The 18,885-nt window shown below is 41.9% G+C and overlaps 1 protein-coding gene across 1 annotated transcript; it reads left to right on the plus strand.

The window, feature by feature from the left end:
• The first annotated feature begins 644 nt into the window (after positions 1–644).
• On the plus strand, positions 645–13,096 carry c1galt1lb (core 1 synthase, glycoprotein-N-acetylgalactosamine 3-beta-galactosyltransferase 1, like b). The gene is made up of 4 exons (XM_061890326.1): positions 645–1,212; positions 1,289–1,546; positions 8,410–9,074; positions 12,438–13,096. The coding sequence occupies exons 2-4, from the start codon at positions 1,321–1,323 to the stop codon at positions 12,738–12,740; spliced, it is 1,194 nt and encodes a 397-aa protein (XP_061746310.1). The 5' UTR covers positions 645–1,212; positions 1,289–1,320; the 3' UTR covers positions 12,741–13,096.
• The last annotated feature ends 5,789 nt before the right edge of the window (positions 13,097–18,885 follow it).

Below are 18,885 nucleotides of genomic sequence, written 5' to 3' on the forward strand. Positions count from 1 at the left end.
TCAGACTGACTTTCAGTTTTGTAAATATTGACTGTAGTGTGTGAAGTCCTACTTTGGGTCAAAATGTATTTGAGAGTTAAGCCATCCAGTTAGGATAAATGTTATGTTGTTGGTTGATAAAATCTGGATGAAGGATGTTTTATTTTATTTTATTCATTTATTTTTATTTTTCAGTTTCCCCCCCCTGAGGGATTGCCACCTTATTGTGGTCAGGGGGGGTTGCGTGCCTCAGTGACCGTAAGAGCTATACCAGAAGGATTTTAGTCTTCACCCAAGTTGGACAGGTCTGAAGGTAGAGGCCTGACAAAGTGCAATCCACTACTCCAGGTTGGGGTTGGACACATAGCTAAAGACCCATTTCAATGAAGAAAGCATTGTTACTATAAGCACAAAAAAAAAGTGCTGGAGCATGATGTGTACACATGATGCCCCCTTCACATTTCTGACTGCCCCCTCATATAAGCATGGCTAGAACCGCCCCTGTGTCCCGTTCGGGGTCGCTGGAGCCTATCTCATATCTGTTGTTTCTTATAATCGTGTACACGCAGTATTCAGATGTGTCAAATTCTATTTTTGCTTTCACGGTTTTTTTCTCCCCCAAAACATGACTTAAGACCACCGGAAGTGCTAATTACGTGGACGGAAGTCGTTTTTTCGACCTGTCTTTTAAAATACCCCCAAAAAGCCTTATTGTTTGTGATTATGTTCACTATCCGCAGTATTTTTTTTAATCTGCATTTGAATATGTATTTTACTTGTTGATAATGACACGTATGCATTTTTTACTCAACAAAACCGGAAACCACTATTTTGTGAGTGGGAAGTCGCTATCTGGACTTTGAACGTCAAGGTGTAAGTGTCGCTTTAGCCAACGAAAATATGGAATTTAGGGATTAGTTAACATTTCCTGTTGGGAGGTGGTGTCTGTAAAGAGTGACTATGACAACAGGATTGCTTAAAAGTGTGGTCTTTTGTCCATTTTGGCACATAAGTACGACTTCCTTGTGTCGACGAGCTAGCGGTAGTTAGCCAAGGGCTCGCCGAGTCTTCGATGACGTCACCGCAGTTCTTGACAATAGTTGTCATTTGTTTGAGATCATTCTAGAAGTCTCCTCTATTTGGCAACATTTTTAGTTGTGTCCAAGAACCGAGTGCAACCACTGCCATGTAAAAGGACAGCCTCTTATTTCCTGATATCTATGTCAAGTCATGGTAAGTAACGCCTTTCAAAAGTGGGGGTTGACCAAAAAGAAAACGGAGTCCTAATGTTGTCATGTTCTCCATCCAGTTCTAGTCTGCCAGTGACACACCTGAGTCAGCATGAAGGCCTCGGCGTCCAGAATCTCCTTCTGCGCGGGGTTTGTGTTTGGAGGCTTCATGCTGTACCTTTTTCTACGACAAATAGGCTTCGAGAAGACCTTTTCTGTGGCATTATCCAGCGGCTCCGGAAGGCATCTCGATCACCAGCAGCAAGAGCTTGAAGAGCAGAAAGTGTGGAAGAAAAAGGGCTCAGCCCTCTTGAATCTGAAACACCCTCATCATTCAGGTAGACCCCCCTGTTGCTCTTGTGTGTTTGTTATTTTATACTGGATGTAATATGATCTGGACTGCGCCTTTGTCAGGAGCCTGTTGCACCACAATCCACTGTTATTGTTAAGCGTTCCCTCAAGCTCCTTTTCCATATTGTAATTAGTAAATGTGAGGGTTTTCACTTAAAGACCTACTGAAACCCTCTAATACCGACCACGCAGTTTAAAGGACTGTATTTTTACCTTAGATTAGATAGTACTTTATTTATTCCGTCAGGAGAGTTCCTTCAGGAAAATTACAATTTTCAGCACAATCCCATTCAAAATCAAACAAACATTACAGGGAGACAGAACAGGATTGCTGACGGGTCTGCCGGCTTCCAGCACCCCTTACAAAAAAGATGAGATAGATAGATAGCACTTTATTGATTCCTTCAGGAAAATTCAAATTCCAGCAGCAGTGTACAGAGGTGGGATCAATTAAAAAAAAAAAAAGTAAATAATGGGGGTTTAAAAGGAAACAAAAGAGAGAAATATTACAAAAAGAATAAAAACAATGGGAATAACAATATAACAGTAAAATAAGAATATAACAAAACAAAGTAGGCAGTAGTGACCATGTTATGAAAACTTATTGCACTGTTAATGTTTTGCATCCCCTGTCATCCTAATACCCCCCGTCCCCCGTCCCAGAGAGGAGTTGTACAGTCTAATGGCGTGTGGGACAAAGGAGTTCTTGAGTCTATTAGTCCTGCACTTGGGATGAAGCAGTCTAGCACTGAACAGGCTCCTCTGGCTACTGATAACGCTATGCAGAGGGTGACTGGCATCATCCAGGATGCTCACTAGTTTGTCCACAGTCCTCTTCTCTGCCACCGTCACCAGTGAGTCCAGTTTCATTCCGATTGTAGAACCGGCCCGCCTGATCAGTTTTTCAAGTCTGGAGCTGTCCTTCTTAGATGTACTGCCCCCCCAGCACACTACCATGTAGAACAGAACACTGGCAACCACAGACTGGTAGTACATCCACAGGAGTTTTCTACAAATGTTGAAGGAGTGCAGTCTCCTGAGGAAGTACAGCCTGCTCTGTCCTTTCACTCACACACACAGTCCAACCTGGGTCAGAAGATTGCCAGTTGCGGTCCTGTGTATATATCAATGATGAAATCTTAACATTGCAACACGTGCCAATACAGCTGGATTAGTTTACTAAATTGCAATTTTAAATTTCCCGCCGAGTTTCTTGTTGAAAACGTCGCGGAATGATGAGGCATGCGCGTGACGTCACTGACGGTCAGGAAGTATTAGCGCAGCACTATTTGCGGCTAAAAGTCGTCTCTTTTCATCGCGCAATTAAACAGTATTCTGGACGTCTGTGTTGCTGAATCTTTTGCAATTTTTTCAATTAATAATGGAGAAGTCCAAGTAGAAAGATGGAGTTGGGAAGATTTAGCCTTTAGCCACACAAACGCACGGTGATTCATTGTTTAAAATTCCCGGAGGTGAAGCTTTACTATGGATCAGAGCGGTCAAGCGAACGTGGTTCCCGACCACTTGTCAACCGGCAGGTTTTGGTGAGAAAATTGTGTTAAAAGTCGCCTTTTACCAGAGATCTGTGGAGTTTACGCCGTCCTTGAATCTGCCGTCGACTTCCCTCAGACACTGGCCTCAAGACACCCGTGGACACACCCCTCCGACTATCAGGTACTATTTAATCTCACTAAAACACTAGCAACACAATAGAAAGATAAGGGATTTCCCAGAGTTATCCTTGTAAATGTGTCTAAAAACATCCGAATCCGTCCCAATGCAATCGTTTTTATTTTTTTAAACTTTATTTTTTTCAAGTCCTGCGCTATCAATATCATCATCCACGAGTCTTTCATCCTCGCTCAAATTAATGGGGAAATTGTCGTTTCCTCTGTCCGAATAGCTCTTGCTGCTGGAGGCTCCCATTAAAAACAATGTGAGGACGTGAGGAGCCCTCACCTTTGTGACGTCATCGTCTCCGACTTCCGGTACAGGCAAGGCTTTTTTATCAGCACCAAAAGTTGCAAACTTTATTGTCGATGTTCTCTACTAAATCCTTTCAGCAAAAATATGGTAATATCGCTAAATGATCAAGTATGACACATAGAATGGACCTGCTATCCCCGTTTAAAAAAGAAAATCTCATTTCAGTAGGCCTTTAATGCAACTGATCGTGGCGCACAATTAAAGCCACCACCTAGGGCGGGGGTCGGCAACCTTTACCACTCAGAGCCATTTTCACCCCTTTCACAAAGTAAAGAAAACAATGGGAGCCACATAACTCTTTTGAAATTTTTAATGAAATGATACTGCATACAAGTTTTTTTTTGCTTTGTTCTATGTATAACCAGGGGTCTCATACGGCACCTTTTAATACAAAAATGTAATGTTAGTGCGGCCCGCGAGTTTTATTTGAATACCGCTTGACAGCATCACACCTGCCAACTCTCCCAATTTTCCCAGGAGACTCCCGGATTTCAGAGAAACTATTCTCTCGAATGTACGTTGGTGTTCACCCAATGAACAATAATAAGGGCGTACAATGACTGCACTACCGCGAGAGCCCTCTACATCTTGTACAAGTAGCTTGTCAGACTAAAGAATTGTTTGACGAGGCTATTGCAGACACACGTAAGAGACTGCAAGGCATCCTTATTCAACAGCAATACAGGTTACACCGAGGGTGGCCGTTTAAACAACTTTAGAACTCTTACTAATATGCGCCACACTGTGAACCCACACCAAACAAGAATGACACACATTTCGGGAGAACATCCGTACTATAACACAACATAAACACGACAGAACAAATACCCAGAATCCCATGTACATTATATAGTCCCAGCTACCACCAACCCTCCGGGCGGTCGGCAAGTATGCAGCTGAGCCACATCAGTGGTCAAAGAGCCGCATGCGTTTGCTGACCCCTGACCTAGGGCTTCAATATTTTTAGGCCATATCGCAATACATGATATATCGCAGGTTTGTCTCTTGTGCGATATAGAAAAGGACTGTCGTGATATTTGAGTTAGGGCTGGGCGATATGGCCTTTTTTTTAATATCGCGATATATGATATATATTACGATATTTTGCCTTGGCCTTGAATGAACACTTGATGCATATAATCACAGCAGTATGATGATTCTATGTGTCTACATTAAAACATTCTTCTTCATACTGCATTCATATATGCTACTTTTAAACTTTCATGCAGAGAGGGAAATCACAACTAAGTCAATTGACCAAAAGTGTATTCATTAAAGTTATTAAGCAATGGCACAAACATTCAAGTCATTCCCAAAACATAAAGTGCAAGATTGTCAGAGACATTTTAAGCGTCAAATAAAAATGAGCTGCACAATAGGAAATCAAAATAGTTTTCGTCCTTCACTATGTGGTTGGTTACTACGAAAGTTATGAAATTCTCTTCATTCTCTAGAGAGTGACTTTACAAATAATGCTACATATTAACAGCAATGCTACTTTTTATAGCAACGCTTTTGCCCCACACTTGTCAAATTACGGTTGTCTGTTCGACATATTCCCACTTGAAGCCAAACCACCGCCAGACGATGGATCCCCTGCTGTTTTTATTGGGAATAAAGTCTTCCTTCATTTGTTACCAGATCCACACCTTTCTCTCGTATTACCACTCGTACGGCTACGTTAGCACTAATGTAGCCCAGTCTGCTACCTCTCTGCTGGCCGAGGGCAGACACGTATGCGATTTATGACGCGACGTATGTAAGAATGTGCGCCTGCTTGTCTGTGAGATTGAGAGACAGGAAAGAGCGAGAAGAGCCTGAAGTATAATGCCCGCAGCTAAAAGCAACTGCGTGAGAACGTATACTCAAATATTACGATATAGTCATTTTCTATATCGCACAGAGACAAACCCGCGATATATAATATATATCGATATATCGCCAAGCCCTAATTTGAGTATACGTTCTCACGCAGTTGTATTAAGCTGCGGGCATTAAACTTTCTTGTCTCTTAAAACAAGCGCACCTTCTTACATGCGTCACGCGTGCAACGTCACACGCCCTCCCCGAGCAGAGAGGTAGCGGCATGGGTAACATTAGCTGTGATGCTAGCGGAGGGGCAATACGAGAGAAAGAAGGTGCGAATCCGGTAACAAATGAGGAAGAATTAATTCCCAAGAAAAACAGCAGGGGCCCCATCGTCTGGCGGTGGTTTGGCTTGGAGCGAATAGACAACTTTAATTTGTCAAGCGTTGCTACCAGAAGTAACATTGCTGCTAATATGTAGCATTATTTGAAAAGTCACTCGCTAATAACTGTTAAATTAATACAGTTTTGGTCAATTGACTTAGTCATGATTTCCCTCTGCATTAAAGTTTAAAATGAGCATATATTAATGCAGTATGAACAAGAATGTTTTAATGTAGACATATAGAATCATCATACTGCTGTGATTATATGTATCAAGTTTTATTTCAAGGCTAAGGCAAAATATCGAGATATATATCGTATATTGCGATATGGCCTAAAAATATTGAGATATTAAAAAAAGGCCACATCTCCCAGCCCTATGATATATATCTCGATATTTTGCCTTAGCCTTGAATGAACACTTGATACATATAATCACAGCAGTATGATGATTCTATGGGTCTACATAAAACATTATTCTTCATACTGCATTAATATATGCTACTTTTAGACTTTCATGCAGAGAAGGAAGTCACAACTAAGTCAATTTAGCAAAACTGGATTTATTAAACAGTTATTAAGCAGTGGCACAAACATTCATGTCATTTCCAAAACAAAGTGCAAGGTTGTCAGAGACATTTGGAAACCAGCTATTTGTGCACTTTTGTGGATGTCACTAAGATGAAATATCAAAACAACACTAAATTAAAGTGCACTTTTTGTACAGAACGCCACTACAATAGTTTAAAACAAATAAAGTGCACTTTAGTGCATGATGTCACACAAGCTATTTTAATAAGTGTCAAATAAAAATGAGCTGCATAATAGGAAGTCAAATACTGTTCGTCCTTCGCTATGTGGTAGGTTACTGCGGACATTATCTCCTTTTGTTGTTGACTAATTTTTCCACATGGTGTTGATCTGGAAATGTTTGCCTCTGCATTTTGATGGTGTGGCACCGAATGGAGATGTTGACATGCGGAGTAAACACTCCATTCTCTAGCGGGTGACTTTAGAAATGATGCTACATATTAGCAGTCATGCTACTTATTATAGCAACGCTTTTGCCTCATGCTTGACAAATTACGGTTGTCTGTTCGACATACTCCCACTTGAAACCAAACCACCGCCAAACGATGGACCCCCTGCTATTTTTCTTGGGAATTAATTCTTCCTTCATTTTTTACCGGATTCACACCTTCTTTCTCTCGTATTACCACTCGGCTATCATCACAGCTAACGTTACCCATGCTTCTACCTCTCTGCTCCGCAAGGGGTTATACAACGTATGTGACGTATGACGTGACAGTATGTGACGTATTTAAGAAGGTGACCGGAAAGAGTGAAGAAGAGCCTGTAGTGTAATGTTCGCAGCTAAAAGCAACTGCGTGAGAACGTATACTCAAATATCACGATATCGTCATTTTCTATATCGCACAGAGACAAACCCGCGATATATAGAGTATATCGATATATCACCCAGCCCTACCACCATCCTTTGGAAATTAAATAGGTACGTTTTCAAAAGTGCTATAAAAACTGTTTGTTAATAAATTAGATTCTTTTATTGAAAAACAAATTATTAAATGAAAATCAGTATGGATTTCTATCAAATAGGTCCACAAGCTTGGCCATCATGAAAATTAGTGTGGTGTTTTTTTTTTTAGAGATATCCGATAATATCGGACTGCCGATAAATGCTTTAAAATGTAATATCGGAAATTATCGGTATTGGTTTCAAAATTATCGGTATCTGCTTCAAAACTGTAAAATGTATGACTTTTTAAAACGCCTCTGTGTACATAGAATAGAATAGAATGAACGTTATTGTCATTATATTTGCATATAATGAGATTAAAGACTCCAACTTAAGGTGCGGTAGTGGGAACAAATATGGGGTGAAATAAATGACATAAGAGGTAATAAAGGAAAAACTAACAATTGAAATAAACGGACTACTATCCAATAAAAATAATAAGCAATTCTGTACAATATACAAAACACTACATGGACGTAGGGAGAAGTACAGAGCGCCAATAAACCTTATAGGCACTGCCTTTGCGTACCCGGCCCAGTCACGTTATATCTGCGGCTTTTCACACACACAAGTGAATGCAAGGCATGCTTGGTCAACAGCCATACAGGTCACACTGAGGGTGGCCTTATAAACAACTTTAACACTGTTACAAATATGCGCCACACTGTGAACCCACACCAAGCAAGAGTGACAAACACATTTCGGGAGAACATCCGCACCGTAAGACAACATAAACACAACAGAACAAAAATACCCAGAAGCCCTTCCGGGACGCTACAATATACACACCCTCAACACTGCCCACCTGAACCTCCTCATGCTCTCTCAGGGAGAACATGTCCCAAAATCCAATTTGCTGTTTTGAGGCATGTTACAAAAAAAATGCACTTTGTGACTTCAATAATAAATATGGCATAACTTGAGTTGATTTATTTTGGAAAACCTTGTTACATCGTTTAATGCATCCCATCAAAAATAGGGATGATAGTGTGTTAATTCCACCACTGTATATATCGGTATTGGTTGATATCAGAATCAGTAATTAAGTGTTGGACAATATAGGAATATGGGATATCGTCAAAAAAGCCATTATCGGACATCTATTATTTTTTTTCCAATGCTGTTTTATGGTTTTAGATGAAGACAGCAGAATGGCAGATGAATTGTACAAAAAAGTACGCATTCTTTGCTGGGTGATGACTGGACCCAAGAACCTGGAGACGAGGGCTCGCTACGTGAAGGACACGTGGAGTCGACACTGCAATATTGTGGTGTTTGTCAGTTCCGTGGACGATCCCAACTTCCCAACCGTGGGTTTGGATACAAAAGAGGGCCGTGACCAGCTTTATTGGAAAACCATCCGGGCCTACCATTACGTCTTCGAGCATCACGGTCACGAAGCCGATTGGTTCCTCAAGGCGGACGACGACGCCTACGTAATAGTGGACAACATGCGCTGGGTTCTTGCAAACCACACCCCGGATGAGCCTATTTATTTTGGTCGAAGATTCAAGCCCTACGTCAAGCAAGGCTACATGAGTGGTGGCGCTGGATACGTGCTGAGCAAAGAGGCCCTGCGGCGATTTGTGGAAGGCTTCAAAAACAAAGTGTGTACTCACACCAGCTCAGTGGAGGACCTAGCGTTGGGACAGTGCATGGAGAAGGTCGGTGTGGTGGCAGGAGACTCCAGGGACACTTTGCAACGGGAGACATTTCACCCCTTTGTACCTGAGCAGCACCTTACTGCCAAGTTTCCAAAGAGCTTCTGGTATTGGAGCTACTGCTACTACCCCATCTCACAGGCAAGTAAAGCCTTGTCTTGTCTGATTTCTTGTTTATTGTATGCTCCACATGTATACCACAACAAACATAACTTTAGAGGCCATGTTCTCAGATGGATGGTAAACATTCCAGTGTTTCCCCCGGAATATTTTTTAGTTAAGGGGGTGTCTCTCCAGAAGTGGGCGTCGCCCGGGTGGGTGTAAGGAACAGTGTAATTTGGCCTGTCGCCACCATCATGTCTCCATCTCATGCCTGCGCAGATTGCGGTGAAGTAGGCCGGCTTCGTCGCATGAAGAAGCTTAACAATTTTTGGTTGTGTTTTCCGCTCCGTATGCTGAATGGCAATATACAATATATATCTCGAATTTTTTTCCGTACAGTAAAAACAAAACACAAAACAAACAGATGCTGAGGCAGTACGAAGCATAGCAGCTTGTTAAGACTTTAGTTTAGCACCAAATGATAATATAAATACATTTAATAAAGTCAAATAAGGCAACAAGAGAAGTATCCTACACTTCTCTTTTGTAAAGTAAATCTGAACAGCCGATATGGGCATCTACATCAACTATATGATTTGCCTGAGAAGCTGGACAGGACAAAAAAAATAAAAAATATATATAAAATATAATTATTATTTTTTTTAAACACTTTAGCTTAGGCGGTGGATTTATGTTAAGGCGGCCGCCTTAACAACAAAGCGCTGCGGGAAACCCTGCATTCAATATGGCTACTGTTTATCTACCTAAGCATCGCAGAAATTGGTGTGTATTATTATATATATATATAATATATATATAATATAAATTCAAACCCATTCTCGCAATATAATGTTATTTTCATACTTTTGTGATTATGTTACTCTTTGAAGGATAAATATAGTTCTTGCCATTGCAATGCTTTGATTTTAGGGAAGTTAGTTTACAATCCGGCAGCACGGTGCTACAGGGGTTAGTGGATGTGCCTCACAATATGAAGGTCCTGAGTTCAATCCCGGGCTCTGCATCTTTCTGTGTGGAGTTTGCATGTTCTCCCCGTGACTGCGTGGGTTCCCTCCAGGTACTCCGGCTTCCTCCTTCCTCCAAAGACATGCAGTGTGTAAATGATGTCTTTCCATCTGTGTTGGCCCTGTGATGAGGTGGCGACTTGTCCAGGGTGTACCCTGCCTACCGCCCGAAAGCAGCTGAGATAGGCTCCAGCACCCCACGCGACCCCGAAAGGGACAAGTGGGAGAAAATGAATGGATGGATAGTTCACATTCTTGAATGCACAATGGTTATAATAATTGGCGTAATCATCTCTGTTGATGTTTCTATCAATTACGTGCAATTTAAACAAGTATTTGCTATAGCGCCACAATGCATTCTGGGAAGTGGGAAGCACAAGTTGCCGCTTGACTGCCCAGCATGCATTGCACTTTGTAAACTACAGTCATAGTTGCATGTTTGAGCTTATAATCGTTTCTGTTTGTACTTAGAGTAGTCGTTGTAGTTTATTTCTTCTATGTGTTAACTTGCCATTTGCCTGTCGTGATAGTTTTTGTTGTTGCACCGTCGGTAAGGCAGCTTATTTAATGACTCACGACCCTACGTGGCCATGTCAAATGAAGGTAGGGCTCGGCGATACGGCCTTTTTTTAATATCTCGATATTTTTAGGCTATATCGCGATACACGATATACATCTCGATATTTTGCCTTAGCCTTGAATTAACACTTGATACATATAATCACAGCAGTATGATGATTCTATGTGTCTACATTAAAACATTCTTCTTCATACTGCATTAATATATGCTACTTTTAAACTTTCATGCAGAGAGGGAAATCACAACTAAGTCAATTGACCAGAACTGTATTCATTAAAGTTATTAAGCAGTGGCACAAACGTTCATGTCATTTCCAAAACAGGAAGTGCAAGATTGTCAGAGACATTTTAAGTGTCAAATAAAAATGAGCTGCATAACAGGAAATCACATGGTATTCCTCCTTCGCTACATGGTAGGTTACTAGGGATGTTTTTAAATTCTGTTGTTGACTATATGTTTCATACAGTGTTGATCTGGAAATGTTTGCCTCGGCATTTTGATGGTGTGGCACCGAATGGAAATGTTAACATGCGGAGTAAGCACTCTTCATTCACTAGCAGGTGACTTTTCAAATGATGCTACATATATGATAATAAATAAATAAATGGGTTGTACCTTCAAGGTACTCAAAGCGCTTTGACACTACTTCCACATTTACCCATTCTCACACACTGATGGAGAGAGCTGCCATGCAAGGCGCTAACCAGCACCCATCAGGAGCAAGGGTGAAGTGTCTTGCTCAGGACACAACGGACGTGACGAGGTTGATACTAGGTGGGGATTGAACCAGGGACCCTCGGGTTGCGCACAGCCACTCTCCCACTCGCATTAAGTTTCTTTAGTTTTATTTTTCAGTATCAAATAGCTCAAATCGGTCAAAATTGTTTCGAGTTTAAATAAGGATTAATGGTTTTATTTTTATTTCAAGCAGATTGATGCACTTACAATGTTTTCTGTTAAAGACTAAAAATCTATGTTAATAAAGTTATTATCTATTGTAAATTAACCTATTTTCTTTTTTGTTGCTTTCTTTAATGAGGACACAATGTTAAGTTAAGGTGTACTCAAAACTATTCAATGGAACAATTACACTATTTATAGTCCCGGCGGGGAGTGGGGGCCACACAAGGTTTTCTTCTTTTTGGGGGGTGCGTACCAGAAAATAATTGAGAAGCATTGCAATATTCACATGTAATATTATTCTACAGACATTGAAGATAATAAGGCTTTGTTGATCTAACCAATCTAAAAGTCAATATAAAAAGGCGTTTTAAGTAGGGCTGCAGTTATCAATTATTTTAGGATTTGAGTAAATGACTGTTTGTTTGAATAATCGATAAACTATATTATTTTGCATCAATGTGTATTTTAGGTCAAATTGTTTAAATTAACAAATATTGTTAGGCTTGCTAGAGATGTCATTATTTTCATAATTATTGCACATCAACAACATTGAAATTCCACATTAAACATGTTTGCCATAAAACAATATGTATATACAAATGTTCATATCTATTATATCTATTTTCCGCCATATTATCTATATTATATTATATTATATCTATATTAGCAGTAATGCTACTTTTTGTAGCAACGCTTTTGCCCCACACTTGACAAATTACGGTTGTCTGTTTGACATATTCCCACTTACTGATGTCTAAATTCTTGCACGCCTTCTCTCCAAACTACTCGAGAACCTATGTGTAGTTCAATAATGCTAATGGAGTGGTACTTTTAATAAACCATATGGATGGTCAGTGCACCTTATCGTAATAACCACACTCTGTTGTTTTCCAGGGTCCAAACTGCTGCTCGGACTTGTCTGTTTCCTTCCACTATGTACATGACAGCAACATGTATCTATTGGAGTACTACGTCTATCACCTGCGTGCCTTTGGCTACAGATACCGCTACCAGCCCCCCACTCCGCTCGGGTACTCTTACGAGAAGGTGCGCTCACAGGACGCTGTTGTCGCTATGGAAAAGAACAACGTTTCTCAGAAAAAAGATGCAGAAGGCGAGGTTAGTGAAAAGAGAACGGATGACTCCCAGCTTCCAGCTGCCAAAGTTCTTCCTGCTACTCCTGCAGTCAAGCATTAGTAGGACCAGTTGGCGCCATCATTAATGAAGAATTTCCATTACAATAACGTACAATCTTCAGACTGAGGTTAACCTCTGCTTTTGTGGTTCCACAAGTAAGTCCGAAATCCTTCAGGGATGTTTTTTTCAGAGGGCTTGAACAATGGCACATACCTCCCACTATTCACTATCACAATATTCCACACCTTCAACTAACCAAACTGCGACTACATAGTTTTTGGAATGACTGACTGACCACACGCTTGTCACCACGTCTCAGATTGTGTTTGTTCCACTTGTATACATTTCCTTGATTGATGGATCTGAAATGTTGACTGAATGTAAAATAATTGCCTAAACTCGACAAATAGCGCAAATTTGTGTGTGCTGTTTTTTTTTTTTTTTGTAAATCCAAAAATGCACAAGAGGAATGCAGAACAGCAAGTTTAGAACTTGTCAACAGGCATGGAAGCCGAGATGTCAATCTATGTAGTCATTCCATTAATGAAATATCATTTTTTATTCGCCATATTTTTCCTAAGGGCACTGCTGCACATCAGAATCGCAGCTTGGCTTTAAGGCAGGGGTAGGGAACCTATGGCTCGCGAGCCAGATGTGGCTCTTTTGATGACTGCATCTGGCTCTCCGATAAATCTGAGCTGACATTGCTTAACACGATAAGTAATTAATTATTCCACTTGTAATCACAGTGTTAAAAATAACGTTCAAAATATAAAACATTCTCATGCTTTTATACGTTCAAGAGGTTGCGTTAATTGTAAGAAGTAATTTATTTATTATTGGTTAGTGTGGGGCTTGCCCTCCTGGGGGTTCCTCAGACCACCAAGCACCGACATAAGAGCCTGTTTCAGGGTTACAATATTTTATTTTTCAATAAGTCTCTCAATTGCTTTCCAGCGATTGTCTTTTTCTCTTTCGTTCTTGCTCGCGCTCTGACTCTAGCCCCGACCCCGTCTCTCCTCCTGGCTGCTGCTTATAACAGAGCGACAGGTGATTAGATAACAAGGCCCAGGTGGGCCATCTACGCACCTGTCGCTGATTTCGAAGCCGGTACTGGCACACCCTGCTTTGCTGCAGGCCCGCAGGCCACGCCCCTTCCACAGTTAGCTTCAGAATAACAATATTATTCCAAACAATAAGATACCTTTTATAAAATGCACGTGTTTATTTGTGTTCAGTGTTAAAAAAATAATTATATGGCTCTTACAGAAATAAATTTTGAAATATTTGGCTTTCTTGGCTCTTTCAGCCAAAAAGGTTCCCGACCCCTGCTTTTAAGGTGACGATTTGGTTCATTTTAGGGACAGTAAGTGAACAAAACTCAAAATTGCTTAGTATAAAATAGCTGTGAAGATTGTTTTTTAATGGAAAATAAACACCTGCAGATTGGTACCAAGTAATGTTCAAATAAATACAATCCTTAAAAATGATAAAAATAAATACATGTGAAAAAAGTTTGGAATCTCTGAAGTGCAATATTTTTTTATTTTTTTTCATTTATTCATTAAGTCCATGCGCAGCTCCTTCTGATCAAAAGCATCGATAGCTTGTTTATAGAAGTCTTCCTTATCTTTCTTCAGTTTTAAAAGTCTCTCTGTCTCGATGGAGATCTTCCTTTATTACCTCGTGCTTCGATTGAAAGTCCAGTTTAGAAAACTGTTTTATTTTAGATATGTAATCCTCCATGTTAAAAGTGCAAGCAAGAGAAAAAAAAACAAAAAACGATTGCTGCTAGCTCTTGCTGTCATTTCTTCTGCAGCCAAGAAGGATCACTAGCGCCCTCTACCACCAGATGGCGGGAGTCATTTAATGACTCATATTTGACACACGCAGCTACGGTTTATTAATAAAACATAGCTGCTAACTGTTCTTTTTAGCATATTCAATAGCTTGGACCTTAAATCCTACTGAATAGTTCTTAATCATCTTCCCTTTATGGGATTTCAAATGATTGAAATCAGCCTCCTCCATTTTGAAAATGATGACAGATGAAGTGTCACTCGTGACGTGACGAGTTTGACCCAACAGAAATTCTAGACATGCGCTAATAAAAATTATATTTTGCGAAACTTGTTTGACCCGGCGTTAATCCTGAGCCGGCGGTAATGTTTAGCATGCACAAATTATTTTGCAAAACAAGTTTGACCCGGCAGTAATTCTAGTCAGGCGCATACAATATACCCGGCGGCAATTCAAGGAAATACGGTTATTAGCCCCACCACAGATAAATACATTGTGAAATAAGTTATTTACGAGCTACATCAGGTTGGATGCGAAGCGTTGGTTTCCATCCAGGATGTCTCTCTACACTGCTGTATCCATCTTAGTTGAGTAAGAGTGGTGACCAAGAACCTGATGGTTACTCTGTCATAACTCTGTAGAGATTCTTCCAGAAGGACAACCATCTCTGCAGCAATCCACCAATCAGGCCTGTATGGCCGTTTCTTCGTCAAAGTTTGCTAAAACAACATGAAGAAGAAACAAACCGGACAATAGTAATTTCTGGACTACAAAGAATACGGCAACCTTCAAACGGTATAGAAAAAACCCTCCCATACGAACCCCTATCCTCTCTATGGATGGCTCTGACAAAGGCTGAAATGTCAACAGGTAAGAAACATGTCTTACACAAAAAAACTTTGTTTGAACACAAGAATGTTACAGCTGTTTAAATTGGATAGTGAACCGCTATATTTTATTGGATTAATGTCTGTTGTTTAGATATTTTAATACCATTGACTGGTGTTAGACTCATTCTAGACTAGCAGTGATATGTGTCAACTGCTCCACTAACTTGGCAACTTAGCCATGTTTTTTGATCATTTATTTATTTTTTTCAATGAATATCATCCTCTAGTTCAGGGGTGCCCATTACGGCGATCGCGAGCTACCAGTCGACCGCGGGGGGTGTGTCAGTCGATCTCCAGCCAGGCTTTTAAAAAAAAAAATAGACCTAAAAATTAGTGATCATCAATCTTCACCAAGATGTCACTTAAATGACATTCACGGTACCAGAGGGTCTTGTGAGATGACGCTGGCTGCTGCAAGATCATTATTATGAAAATATGACCGAGAGGAAGGCGGGAAACACTTTTTATTTCAACAGACTCTCGCGCCGTACCTTCCGTCAAAACTCTAAAGGCCGACTGCACATTTCCTATCTTCACAATAAAAGCCCTGCTTCATGCTGCCTGCGCTAACTAAATACAGAGTCTCGGAAAACTGGCGTGCACAAGTGATCCCTCAGAAAGCTGGCGTGCACATCACTTGTGCACGCCAGCTTTCCGAGACTCTTATTCTGTTAGCGCAGGCAGCATGAAGCAGGGCTTTTATTGTGAAGATAGGAAATGTGCAGTCGGCCTTTAGAGTTTTGACGGAAGGGACGGCGCGAAAGTCTGTTGAAATAAAAAGTGTTTCTGGCCTTCCTCTCTGTCATTTTTTCATAATAATGAACTGGCAGCAGCCAGCGTCATCTCACAAGACCCTCGGGTGCCGTGAATGTCAATCAAGCAAGCTACGGAATTTGCCGCCAATGTTTTTCTTGTAAAGTGTATGGAAGCTGGATGAATTAGATGCCAAAAACCAACCACTTTCATGTGGTATTGTACAGAAAGGACAACTTTTTTTCTCCTCCATTTGAAAATGTGGGCGTTATCATCATTACTGTCTGATTCCAATCAATGCAAGTCATCAGAATCAGGTAATACACCAACTTATATTCTTGTCTTTGTGAAAGAAAGACATCTATATGTGTTACACATGCTTGTATTATCATTAAACACATTTAACTTGTTTACAAAAATGTCTCTTTCATAAATAAATAAATATAAATGATATATATAAATGAGGTAGATCCCCTCGAGTTGGTCAATTGAAAAGTAGCTCGCCTGCAGAAAAAGTGTGGGCACCCCTGCTCTAGTTTTTCTCAGCACTGTCCTTTACATTCTTGAAAAAAAAACTTCTGGCCATCTCTAGCTACAAGCTAACGCCATCGAGCCAACCCGAATGTATCGGTCGGATGTTACGTGGTTTATTTTGACATCTACTACGCCAACTAATGGCGGGGATGCTTGTAACGCAAATTTGTGCTTGCAACTTCAAGTATAACAATTGGCAGACCGACAGCTCTTTTCTCAAAACACTTAAGTTGAGGTACCACTTTAGTTGCAGTTCTCATTTTCTACTGCACAATGGCGCCATTGTTTTTGTCTTATCTACTTATCTGCTTGCGTGGTTTATCTACCAGGCCGAGCGTTCCCCAAACAGGAGACTTTCACGTTAGATAAGGGCTTATTGAATTTCAGGTTTAAAGGTGCCATATGTACAAACCCCGTTTCCATATGAGTTGGGAAATTGTGTTAGATGTAAATATAAGCGGAATACAATGATTTGCAAATCTTTTTCAACCCATATTCAGTTGAATATGCTACAAAGACAAGGTATTTGATGTTCAAACTCCATCCATCCATCCATCATCTTCCGCTTATCCGAGGTCGGGTCGCGGGGGCAGCAGCCTAAGCAGGGAAGCCCAGACTTCCCTATTTCCAGCCACTTCGTCTAGCTCTTCCCGGGGGATCCCGAGGCGTTCCCAGGCCAGCCGGGAGACATAGTCTTTCCAACGTGTCCTGGGTCTTCCCCGTGGCCTCCTACCAGCTGGACGTGCCCTAAACACATCCCTAGGGAGGCGTTCGGGTGGCATCCTGACCAGATGCCCGAACCACTTCATCTGGCTCCTCTCGATGTGGAGGAGCAGCGGCTTTACGTTGAGCTCCTCCCGGATGGCAGAGCTTCTCACCCTATCTCTAAGGGAGAGCCCCGCCACCCGGCGGAGAAAACTCATTTCGGCCGCTTGTACCCGTGATCTTATCCTTTCGGTCATGACCCAAAGCTCATGACCATAGGTGAGGATGGGAACGTAGATCGACCGGTAAATTGAGAGCTTTGCCTTCCGGCTCAGCTCCTTCTTCACCACAACGGATCGATACAACGTCCGCATTACTGAAGACGCCGCACCGATCCGCCTGTCGATCTCACGATCCACTCTTCCCCCACTCGTGAACAAGACTCCTAGGTACTTGAACTCCTCCACTTGGGGCAGGGTCTCCTCCCCAACCCGGAGATGGCACTCCACCCTTTTCCGGGCGAGAACCATGCCCTCGGACTTGGAGGTGCTGATTCTCATTCCGGTCGCTTCACAGTCGGCTGCGAACCGATCCAGTGAGAGCTGAAGATCCCGGCCAGATGAAGCCATCAGGACTACATCATCTGCAAAAAGCAGAGACCTAATCCCGTGGCCACCAAACCGGAACCCCTCAACGCCTTGGCTGCGCCTAGAAATTCTGTCCATAAAAGTTATGAACAGAATCGGTGACAAAGGACAGCCTTGGCGGAGTCCAACCCTCACTGGAAACGTGTCCGACTTACTGCCAGCAATGCGGACCAAGCTCTGACACTGATCATACAGGGAGCGGACTGCCACAATAAGACATTCCGATACCCCATACTCTCTGAGCACTCCCCACAGGACTTCCCGAGGGACACGGTCGAATGCCTTCTCCAAGTCCACAAAGCACATGTAGACTGGTTGGGCAAACTCCCATGCACCCTCAAGAACCCTGCCGAGAGTATAGAGCTGGTCCACAGTTCCACGACCAGGACGAAAACCACACTGTTCCTCCTGAATCCGAGGTTCGACTATCCGGCGAAGCCTCCTCTCCAGTACACCTGAATAAACCTTACCGGGAAGGCTGAGGAGTGTGATCCCACGATAGTTGGAACACACCCTCCGGTCCCCCTTCTTAAAGAGAGGGACCACCACCCCGGTCTGCCAATCTAGAGGTACCGCCCCCGATGTCCACGCGATGCTGCAGAGTCTTGTCAACCAAGACAGCCCCACAGCATCCAGAGCCTTAAGGAACTCCGGGCGGATCTCATCCACCCCCGGGGCCTTGCCGCCGAGGAGCTTTTTAACTACCTCAGCGACCTCAGCCCCAGAAATAGGAGAGTCCACTACAGATTCCCCAGGCACCGCTTCCTCAAAGAAAGACGTGTTGGTGGGATTGAGGAGGTCTTCGAAGTATTCCCTCCACCGATCCACAACATCCGCAGTCGAAGTCAGCAGAACACCATCCGCACCATACACGGT

Source organism: Nerophis ophidion, linkage group LG02 (genome assembly GCF_033978795.1).
Source record: "Nerophis ophidion isolate RoL-2023_Sa linkage group LG02, RoL_Noph_v1.0, whole genome shotgun sequence".
Lineage (NCBI taxonomy): Eukaryota > Metazoa > Chordata > Actinopteri > Syngnathiformes > Syngnathidae > Nerophis > Nerophis ophidion.

Bases quoted from the DNA above. Each gene is read 5' to 3' on its own strand.
- c1galt1lb (XM_061890326.1), top strand. From the start codon at position 1,321: ATGAAGGCCTCGGCGTCCAGAATCTCCTTCTGCGCGGGGTTTGTGTTT. The intron at 1,547-8,409 runs GTAGACCCCCCT...TTATGGTTTTAG, and splicing joins GAAACACCCTCATCATTCAG to ATGAAGACAGCAGAATGGCA. The intron at 9,075-12,437 runs GCAAGTAAAGCC...GTTGTTTTCCAG, and splicing joins GCTACTACCCCATCTCACAG to GGTCCAAACTGCTGCTCGGA.